General features: G+C 49.2%; 1 protein-coding gene across 2 annotated transcripts in view; it reads left to right on the top strand.

Moving 5' to 3' along the window:
- LOC105564256 (dachshund homolog 2-like) overlaps positions 1–7303 on the top strand; it is a 57048-nt gene extending 49745 nt beyond the window's left edge. The window contains exons 5-7 of one of the 2 annotated variants that reach the window (XR_001009103.1): positions 2297–2467; positions 5820–6753; positions 6902–7303. Coding sequence is in view for 1 of the 2 variants with exons in the window: in XM_012016498.1 (XP_011871888.1) it covers positions 2297–2467; positions 5820–6139 (491 nt within the window). In the remaining variant the exon portion in view is untranslated. Of the gene's footprint in view, positions 1–2296; positions 2468–5819 lie in introns of both variants that reach the window. The other variant, XM_012016498.1, reaches the window with a different exon arrangement.
- Positions 7304–11309: the final 4006 nt, after the last annotated feature.

Raw genomic sequence — 11309 nt, 5'->3', positions numbered from 1 at the left:
CAGAGCAGTGAGGCGGGTATTACGTAACACCCTGTATACAAACATCGATTTACAATAAATCCAACGAGCCGTGTCGACGTAAAATATTTTTATTCGTAAAAGAGGCGTAAAAGAAATATTTACTCCGAAGGAATGCCGTGAGTTGTGCCGTGTCGTCGGCATTATAGCATCTGACGCCATTTCTCGTATTCCTACCTGCCTGTCACATGGATTAAGTATGTAACGCGAGATCCTTAATCGTCAGAGTTCCTCCCCGGGGAATACGGTCGATCGACGCGGACTCGAAGTCAAGCGGCGCAGAAAGATTTTTGACCGCGACACGGCGCGGCGATCCGAGAATCCGAGCGTATTCGTTCTTTTCTGTATTTCTACCTTTTCGCTCTTCTCGCCTGGGCCGCGCGAGTGTGTGTCCGCGGAGCGGTCGAACGACGAGCGTCCCGGACGTTTAGGATCCCGGAGATTAAGCCCAATATCGGGTTACGTCCTGGCCCTGCATCTCCTTCTGATTCCCCATAATATTATAATCCGTCTGATGGAACTCTTTATCTTCCGCGACGGGCCCACCTCCGCCTGGGGGACACGCTTCGACTTCTACCTACGTTTCGCACTTTTCGACCTGTCAAATAATCAAATCTTAACGTCCGCGCGTCACACGCGTGCGACGATCGTTCGTATTTCGATGCCCACGCGATTCGACCTGCGAGACCGAACGTCACGTTTCACGCGAGAGAGGCGCACGATTGCCTCCGCCAACGGGGTAGCCACTTAATGTAATCATGGGACAGCGTCTCCGAAATCTTTATGAAATCCTTACGAAATCTCCATGTAATCGGTTTGCCTTCATTTTCAAGTTTCCTCACTTGTTAGACAATGAACACCTTTGCGCGCAAATTTAGAACAATAAACAGTAGATACAAATACAAAATTACTTCTCGTCAAGACCACGGTCAGACTGGTGGGAAAAGTGGGAAGCGAGGAAACACGTTTTCTACCTGACCGAATGCTACAATCTTAATTGAAATTACCTCTACAAGCAAATGCTTATTCGTAAAATCAAAAAGATATAATGTCTTGAGGAAATCTAACAGCTCTTAACAACGTCGCCTAGTTTTAAACGTGCATATAAGAAGATTATTTGCAATTAGACGAAATCGTATGGAATCTAATGAAATCGTGTAATCGGCGGGACAACATTTTAGCTAGCGGCTACCCCCTTGGCCACCGCCGTGCGGCTTTCGATCGGGACTCACGGCCTTCAACCGGCGGCCGGCGTGTAGAAGTCAATTTAACGTAAAAGATGTACGATTCATTAGATCGCGCCGGGGAAGAGCCGAGAAAACCGCGACCCTTCTCTTTCAACGGCCAACGAGATACATAGCGCTCCGGGCGCGTACGTGTGTGAACGGCCGAGACGCGCTGCTCCCTGCCATCACGCTATACGTACGAGTATCCGTTCCGAGTACTCGTGAGATCACGAGTGGCCCGGAGCAATGCGTCAGCGCCGACGACCGTTGCCCAAACAGTATCTATCTATGTCAGGATTAAAATACTGGGATATCAAATACGCGCGCGCGGGCGCGCTTAGACGGCCGGGGCGAGGAAAAAGGGATGCGGAAAGAGAAAGAGGTGGTCACGTCGGGCAGGACGGGCGGGGAGGGATTCGGAGAGTGGATGGTCCGCTTGTTCTCGTCTAAACGGGGGATGCGCGGCGGTAAATAAAATCCATCAACTTGTCAGTCCGGTCAATGGACGCGCTTCTCGTTCTTCTCGTAACCGAGCGTTCCCCGGGAAAGATTGACGCCGCTTTCCAGGGTTATCGTGCCAAGTGGATACACGGTTGCGATGTCAATCCGAGTTTGATATACATCGCGTACAGGACAGACGTAATTTTGCGTATTCGACCCGAGTCGAAATTTTGGCCCTGCGTCGAACCTTTAATTTCTATTATACAGTAGGACCTAGGACAGTAAAAGAGGTCGACTGCAAGTACAAAAGTTACTCCTACTTTCAAACTGATAGTGTCGGAAATTTCTACTTTTGCCAATTTAGCATTAAAGTAGGTCCTTTTAAGTAGGAGCTAAAGTACATTTTTAGAATTAAAGATTCAAGGGAGGAGTAAAAAAATATAATGTCATCAAAGTAGGCTATTGCTGGTCTATGTAGGTGTATAGATCGGCTAAGTAGGTGTAAATTATCCTTAAAAGTGTCAAAATAGTATACGAAAATTTCGACTCGGGGATAGACATGCGAATATGTGTGGGATCTCTAATTGACTTTGCCGTTCGTGCGTTTTCAGGCTCCTCCAACGGCCACAGCCCGGTTCTAAATCTGTCGAAAACGGCAGGAAGCGGAAGCGTGGGCGAGCAGTCCGGAAGCGAGGCGGGCGCGTCGCACCGTTCTCAGGACGACGAGGAGGAGGATGATAATTTGTCGGAGGACCTCGAGGACGACAATGAAAAGGACGAAGGTACGTAGCGTAGCAAACGTCGGGACCTGCGAGTCGTCGGCCATTTATATCTCTGATAAAGCGATCGGCTCGAAAGAGATCGCTCGTGGCCTGGCAATCAATTAAAGCGATAAACCGCGTCGATTCGCCTTTAACGTTCGACGAGTGTCGAAGGGACGATTTTGATTCGAGGAAGCGAGAAAGAGAGAGAAAGGATTCGTGTTCGTGAAATAATTATATCGATTTTGCTGGACACGCCGCGTTTAAAGACGAGTTCTTCTAGACGACTGGCGGGTCAGGGCCTCTCATCCATCATCTCTACCGAGAGAGCGCGAGGGGCGCTTCGGGATTCGTCTTCCATCGCGCTCTGAGAAACGCACCGCAGCGGTTGCCAAGTCGCAGCGTAGACGTTTTTAATTGCCTCGGGTTTGCAAAAAGGAATAATATTTTTTGGAAATGTCAAATGTAATTATTGCTTTCCAACTGATTAGACGAGCACGTCGCGCGCCTCGCGACATCGACCGGGCTTGTTCCTTTATCGGCGAGTGTTTCCAAAACGCGCGGTATCCGCGTAAGAAGCGTCACTGCCGGGACAAAGCAATCATTAGACTCGTATCTTCGATATTTAGTTTCATTTTCTAATGAAAGATGGATCGAGAGATCGAATCTCCGTCTGATCCTCGTACCGCTATCCTTCCCTGCCTTGTTCTGGCGCTCCGGACTCACCGAAGCGTCATAATCGTTTTGATTTCTAATCTACTCGACCATTGTCGCGTCGGCATGTTAATTGGCCGGTCCAATTAATGGGGCCCGAGGGCCGTTCGTAAAGTCGCGTCCACCACGTGGGATCGATTTTGCGTTACGAATGCGTTTCCTACGAGTAGAAAAAAAAAGGGAGGAAGATGATCATCTCGCGTTGTCTTAATTAATTTCGTTTCTTTCGGCCGCGCTGCGATTTAATGCACCGGGGCCGAGTCGTTAGGAGAAAGCGCGCCTTGCGCGGCCACGAATGATTTACGGACGAATCGAGACATGGCAATCTCGACGGGGGCGACGACGCCGGACCGTGAGGATTCATGGAAATCACAGGATTTGTCCACCAACTCGGCCCTCGCTCCACTAGAGGCTGGCTGGAAAATGTCGGGGACCGCCGCGCGCCCCGCAAAATTAGGGGATCGTGTACTCCCGAATTAGTGGGCCCGTAAATTCCACGAAATACGCGAGTTAGACGTATAAATTCCGGGTGCCGGTCGTGTACGGCGAGAAGAGGGGGAAGGATCAAATCCGTGTCTCGCAGCGTGTCGTACGCGATACACGGGGTACACCTTGCCCCACGATGCTCGCGGGTGATCGAAGTAGAACCACGTCGAACGCCCGTGGGAGTGTACAAGCTCGTGGAATGCAGTTCTGATTTAATGAGACGCGCCACTATCTCTCGTTCTCGTTCTCGGAATCGGATTCACCGTCGATTCGCCGTCGATCTCGCATCTGACGGTCGTCGCGGAATCCCCGTCGTCCATTTCCGATTATCGTGTTCACTCGCTTCACCGGGCGATTTCTTTTTCAAATCCCGGGCAGACTCCGCCGAGCGCACGTATATAGATGATTTTCTCACCGCCTTTCCGAACACGGACATTCCTCTCGCGCTCGCATCGGTGGACTCGCGGGGCGAAGGGCGAATTCACGCGCGTCCTCGCGGCGAAGGGATTCCGAGAGGACGGTGACTTTCGTCCTGATAATTGTAATGGCTCGGGAAGGAAAAAAAAGGAGAAAGGAATCGCGATTTTAGGGGAGCGGAGAATCGAAAGGATAGAAGGAGATGCGTTTCCCTATCAAAAGGTGCCGGCACCGGAGGTGCGCTGAGCATTAAATCGGCCAATGGCAATAAGTAACCGATTGCCGAGTGGCGTTGTAGGTGCGCGCAGATAATTAAAAGACGATACAATAAACCACATATCGTTGGCCGTAAAGCAGCCGGGCTGCTAAAGCCCACGGTGTGGGCCGGTACCACGAGCGATCACTTAGGCCTGGAACCCACGCAGACATCTTGTCTCACCGCCACTCTCCGGGACCCTACGGCAATAACCATAAGGCATCCTTTATTCCGGCGATCCCGCTGGATCCTTTTCGCTGATCTTGGAGAACGCGCGCGCGCGCGCGCGGATCCCTCTGTAACGCGACAAAATACCACATGTGTGTCAATACGTTTCGAATAGGACGCGTTTCCAAGAAGTCCGGGGTGGTCCAGTTTGATTCACCTTCTTGATTATTAAAGAGGCGGATAATACATTGTTGACCACTCAATGCAGCGTCTCGACTTCGAAGCTGATTTCGAACGTCGAAAAGCTTTAGCAGGGGGTTTCTTTTAAATCTATAATATTAATTGAGAGCCAGTAGATATGAACAAGGCTCCAATAAAACAATATAGTTGACCGAAACGTTCAATCTGTGTCATATTGTTACCAAGCTTATAATATATTTTACGCTAGAACATACTGATAGATCGCTAGACGACGCTTGGCTGGCAAATTCTAATTGAAGAAATTCATTGCGCAAAATATCACCTCAGCCAGGGTGCCTCAGTGGTCGAATTGGTGAGACGCCCGCCTAGAGTGTGGGAGGTCCAGATTCAGACCCTGGCAGAGGTAATATTTTTCGCAATAAATTTCTTTAATTGAAATTTGCCAGCCAAGCGTCGTCCAGCAATTTTCTACATTGGTTAATCATGTACTGGCGTTAAATAATTCTCTACGTTACCGATATATAATTTATCAGCTTCGTTCAGGTGACATTGCTCACATTGCCCCTACTAATCTTTTACTATTTTAACTATTAACGCCACTTTTAACTTTAATTAGGAATATATCAATTTCTTTCACACGCGAATAATCATATAAGTGCCGCAAATTATATTGCTGGGCCATCGATAACGAAACTTGGTTTCTCCCCGGTATTTCACAGCGAGATGATGAACAGCCAGTCGGCCGAGACGCGACTAATCGCCCGAGGAACGCCGTGTAGTGTTCAATCCGTGAATTTAATTCGCCCGCGTTGACGTTAAATCAAAATGTGGCGAAGGGTAACAAGTAGTCGTCGCGAGATTACGACTTCGAGACACGCACGCCGTATGAGTCTCGGGACCTGCCCCACGTACTTCGGACGTTGTTCGACGTTCGTTACGGTGAATTTATCATTGACGTTTCGCTCCCGACAACGACGTTCCGCTCGAAAAGGAATCTCCACGCGAAATGAGCTCCGCGCGTTATAGAATAGACGGCGTTTATTTATCGCCGCCGAGTGTCTCTACCCCCGTCCGGCCCGTCGTCCCGGAGGATTTCTCGGGTGGAAGGGTGAAGGAAAATTTTGCTTTCAGATTTGTCGGACGTACCGGAGAATCTGCCGTTGCCAGCCCCGGGCTCGGAAAGTCCTCCCCAGGCCCTGAACTACTCGCAGATAGCCTCGGCGGCGGTCGCCGTATCTCAGAGCGCCCAGGACCCCTCGGTCTCGAGTACGGAGACCCTGCTGAGGAATATCCAGGGCTTGCTCAAGGTCGCGGCCGACAACGCGAGGCAGCAGGAGAGGCAAATCAACTACGAGAAAGGTCAGTGGCAGGGCTTTCTTAAGACACTTGAGGGCGCTCTCCACAATTTCATTATCTTCCAGCTCTCCCAGAACCACATTAAGAGGCATTAGTCCCTGTCCCGTCGACGAGACCCGCTACTCCTCCCCGCGTGCCCCTCTCCCCCCCCCCTCTTTATCCAGCCTCATCTACCGCGTCGCCTCCCTCTCACACGCTTCAATCTTTGCGCTTGACTCGCTTGTACCGCGTTAAGACCATGGATACGTGAAATGAGAATGATAATAGTCGGGGAGAGCTGGACATCCGAAAGTAAGGACCTGTAGTGTAAAGGCGCGGTGTGACGCGTACGCAAATAATATACATCCTGCTTCTTATCTCAATGTTAATTTTAACGTACACACCTCGACGTTATTTATTGGCGCTTCCCTTTCGCGCAAGGTGTTTCGCGTCCGCGCGCATAACGTAGGATATTTATAACGTATTATTATTAGTCGAAATTTGCCCAAAATTTCGACACGTCGAGCGGATCCTTCGAGCGGCGTCGCACGAGTGAACCGCGTGAATATCTTGCGCAACGAGCAGCGTGGATCCCGGGTGAGACCGTCGCTCGCAAAAACGTCGTTTTCGGCGCGCGTTGGGATTAAATTTAAGTGTCGCCGTAGCCGTAGATAGAGTTTGTACCGTAGATTGGTTACGATGAATGTAGGCGAGACCCATTAAGAAACGAGTCGGCGCGGCGCGAGATGACGTGCAGCATACGACTTCTTTCTCATTAACGCGCGTGATAAATCGGCCGGCGTTATTATTAAATATGTTCGTCGCGAGGTCCCGGAACGTCGGACGGGAAGGGGGGGGGAAAGGGAAGAGAGGAAGAGGTCGGCGCACGGAATTGTTTCTCACGGTGTCGAAGTTGCCTCGGGACTGAAGCGAACTTAACGACATAACAGACATCTCGATGTAAATCCCGCCAGGCCGTTTACTCGATGTCGATCGAGTCGTCGCGACGCCGATCGCGACGACGATTGGCGGTGAATCGCGTTACGGATGACGACGATAACGCGTAAGTGGCGCAATATATGTACGCATGTATTTCTATATTAATATGCTATCGTTACGTAAGTAAATGAGTTGCCATTGTAGTCGTTAGTTGTTACTGCTAGTATGTGATAGTTTTATTGCCGAAGGTACATAGTGTTAAGTGCGAACTGTAACTGTAAAGGGATTTCACGAATGTCTCGTAGGTGAAATTGTGGAGAAAGGAATGTACGAATAAAAAGCGCTACGTAAAACGACACGCCGCGTCAAGATTGATTTCAGCCGAGCGATCGCAGTTCTTCGGCGTAATATTGGTGAATCACGTGAAAGACGTGAACGGAGGAAACAAAAGCAAACACCCTGAGCCGATGATCTCACGCAAAGTCCAATTCTCGGAGCGATCGCCCAATTTCGCTCGCGAACTGTCATCGATCGGCTACATCCGCTTCCGTTTTAACAACATGCCACCAGCGATTATTATCAAAGTCCCCCGTACTTGCGACGTCGATTCGCCCGTCAGCTTGGAGTCCAGGACGCAGACGTCGTACAGTAGTCTTATTGCAAGAGATCGTACACTCACCCAGGGTTGGGAAGGTTACTTTATAAAAGTATCTAGTTACAGTTACTCAAAAAGTAACGTATCGTTACTTTGCAGTTACTTTCTCGCAATGAAAATAAAAGTGTCGAATCTGCATCTGAATTGTTAAGTGTCGATGAAGGCGTTTACGCGCTTATGCAAGGCCTAATGCGATCCGTGGAGGTTTAAAAAATATATAAAGTAACTATTAATGTGTAACTGAGTTAAGTTACAGTTACAGACGGAGAGAAAGTGACGAAGTTAAGTTAGAGCAAAAAAAGAAGTAACTGTAACTGCAACGTCGTTACAAGTAACGAGTCACCTCCCAACCTTGTTCTCGCCTCAGGTATAGTTTCTTCTAAAACCGTAGTGTCATTAAGCGCCGCTTCGCGCCAGGTACGAGACGAAACTGCCCCATTTAGCGCCGAATGCAGTCTCGGATCTCGATGAGAGACTGACCGACGAGGACGTATCGCAATCCTCCGCGGGACCGGCGCGGGCCCCTCGACGTACGAGCGTCCCTTATCTGCGTTTTCGCAGGTTTTAAGTGGCGGATCCCCATAAACGCGCCGATCCGATATCCAACCGCGTCGAGTACCGGGGCCGAGGAGTCGCGCGTCCCAGCGGCGCGTTTAATAAATTCCGAGCGAAACGTAACCCCGGGACTTTAATTACCCATTAGCCGATACAAAGTGTCATTTTCAGGGCCGTTAACTAATGCGTTTTGCCGGCCCTAACGCCAGGAATGCCGGGCGTCGCAGCCTCGGCCGCGGCGGCGGCGGCGGCGGCGGTGCTTAAGCACAGCTTCCCGCGGTCGCATGTGCCCGCCGACTCGCAGGAGATGGTTAGATTCTCGAAGCGGGGAGATCGGATAAAAAGAAATCGACGACGCTCCCATGGCCGATGCCCCCCCCCCCCCCGCTCCTCCTCGCCGTTCGCCGCCACCCTCGCGACACGGCGACTTAACGAACAGTTCTCGACGACCGTGCCTTCCTCGCTACCAAGTGCACGAGCACGATCCACTTGCATAATTCGTGCTTTCCTTTCGGCGCTCTCGACCACAGCTAACGATATCGCCGACGTGGGTTTCCGTTAAACGCGAGAGCGACGCAACGCCGGAACAAGCCGCACTAACGAGCGAAAGAACGTGGTATATATATATATATATATTTTTTTTTTAGTTTTTTAATTCTCAGGATGAATTGTTGCTTTCCGCCAATGCAAACCGGACGCATGGGTCTCTCGTACCAGCGTCTTGTTGAATGAATAATATTAGTCAATGTGTACCAAACATTTTGAAAAGGTTCACGCGGGTTCATTGAAGCGTCAGTTAAATGTCCAAATAACGAAATTGGCGAAAAGTTAGTTTGTATATTTTATTGTTTTTTTTTTAGGAACAGTTGTATATTAACGTGGCGTATTAAAAAAAATTATAGTTTTTGAAATTTAGCTTGTGAAACAACACTGTGCAAAGTACAAAGTACATAGTTGATGAAAAAAATATGGAGTTATTGTCGCTAAAAAAAAAGATAATTATTAGAGTGTACACACAAAAACAAGATATATTTTAGGGGAGATAGCGACATGAAAACTAGGAAAAAATAATTTGCATATTTACTTTGTGTTCATAGTATTATTTCATTAAATAAAAACGTATATGTATACGAGATAAAAATGTTACACTTTCTGAGCTTAGAAATATTTTACCAACAATGGCTGTGCCGAAATTTTACGTTTCTTTTTTATGTTTTCTAGTTTTCTTGATCGTTTTTCGCTCAACGAAAACCGGACTTGTCGGTCTTTCGGGTCCCCGCCATCGATTTAAATCGCTCTGCATATAAACAAAAACTGAGCGATGTCAACAAGCTTCTGGCCTTCAAGTATCCCTACGCTACTACTTTTTTTTTGTGAGAAGCCGCCTACAAAATTGTGCAGGTTTTCGAAAAATCCTTAGCAATTAAAATTACCAGGGCACGAAAGACTCGTCAATGCCGACTTGACAAAGGTTTCTCAATTTGTTTTTACGCCTTTGCCTTCATATCGGTAGTCCATGATTCATTCATCATGCAACGAGCGATCGGTATCGCGAGATATCGAGAGGTCGGTCTCTTTTCCATTCCGCAGCTCGCCGGTCAGCCCAGTAAACGCGTGGATTCTAATAGGTAGAGACACGTTCGGTCGAGCGGCCGAGGAGCCGACTCGCGGGCACCGAACACGTGAACGCTAACGAGTTCATTTGGCGCGTGTTGCGACGTTAAGCTCGGAATGCGCGGCGCGGCGGTTATTGCTGGTCGGCTTAACAGATTCTGCGCGCGCGTTCGACGCGAAGATCTCCGTGCAGCGCGAGTCGATCGACAGGTCGGGAAACGGAGCGGACGAGGAGGAGGTGGTGGTGGTGGAGGATAAAGGGCGCGGTACAGAGCTGCGGTGTAGGAAAAGAAAAGGAGAAAAAAAGAACCGATCGTCGTCGACGACGATGTGAACGGGGGTGGCAGGGCCGTGAGGGAAGTAGTCGGAAAGGGAGTAAGAGAGGCCCGATTTAATACTCGAACGAGCCAGCAGCTCGTTTTACACCAGATGGTTTTACATACGGCCACTATCGTGTTACGAACCTTCAGCCCATGGGTGCATCCGTATCTCCGTCGGCACGAGATCCGAGCGCCTTCTCGTACGTGCGTCGCGCACACGCACGCGGCTACACACGCGCTCGGCCCGTTCGGTTTTAAGCCAATCCGGACGGGATGCCTTCGATGTGGAATATTATCGATATTATTCGTCTTTGTCAGGTGGGCCTCTCACGCGACCGGCCCGCTCGTACCGTGGAGGGGGGGGGGGGGGGACAGAGGCTCGTCGTCGTTGCAGTCCTAAAAAGAGCGAGAGCCGCTGATGTTCTCTCGCAGGCCCGTCGGAGATCTGGAAGCTTTGTCTCTTTATTTATCCTCTCTTGCGTCGCGGCTCGGGTCTCGTAGGCGCACTAATACATCGTTAGACGTGAACGCAGAGTTTTACGACGGTACGATTTTAGCGGCAAGCGCGAGCGCAAATCCTCCCGAGGATCTGCGATTTATTATTAAAGGGATGTTTGACTCGAGCTTGTTATACGGTGGACAGTATTTAAAGGATCGTCCACAGTAGACGAAGTATGCCCGGCGTAAGAAGTAAGAGTGGGAGTGAAGAAGTGAATCATTTCCATTTCTTGCTCCTAATTCAGCTCCGACGCTTAATCTCGGCGAATTAGAGCGCAGTTCGACCAGTGCTGTGAATATTTTTAAAAAAATTTTACCTGTACTTTAGCTTTTAAGCGTCGTCTACAATAACCGGCGTAAGCGTGGAGTAAGAAGTAAGAGTAGGCGTAAGAGAGCTACTTCCGGTTTAATAGAGCTGGAGTAAGGGCGTGAGCGAATTGAATTATTTTTATTTCTTACGCCTACTCTTACTCTTACGCCTTTTCACGCATGCTTAAGGCTGGTCTACAATACATGGAGTAAGCTGGAGTAAGCTGGAGTAAGGAGTAGGAGTAAGGAAATAAATCCATTTTATTTCTTACTCCTACTCCTTACTCCAGCTTACTCCATGTATTGTAGACCAGCCTTTACAACACCTACTTCACCGTATTGTAGATTGAGTCGGCGTAAACAGCTTACGCCAAAAACGTTACTCCTACTCTTACT

This window comes from Vollenhovia emeryi, unplaced genomic scaffold (assembly GCF_000949405.1).
Source record: "Vollenhovia emeryi isolate VEMERY1.0 unplaced genomic scaffold, V.emery_V1.0 DF939167.1, whole genome shotgun sequence".
Taxonomy (NCBI): Eukaryota; Metazoa; Arthropoda; class Insecta; order Hymenoptera; family Formicidae; genus Vollenhovia; species Vollenhovia emeryi.
Note: the sequence above shows the minus strand (reverse complement) of the source record. Positions and strands in the feature narration are given on the sequence as shown.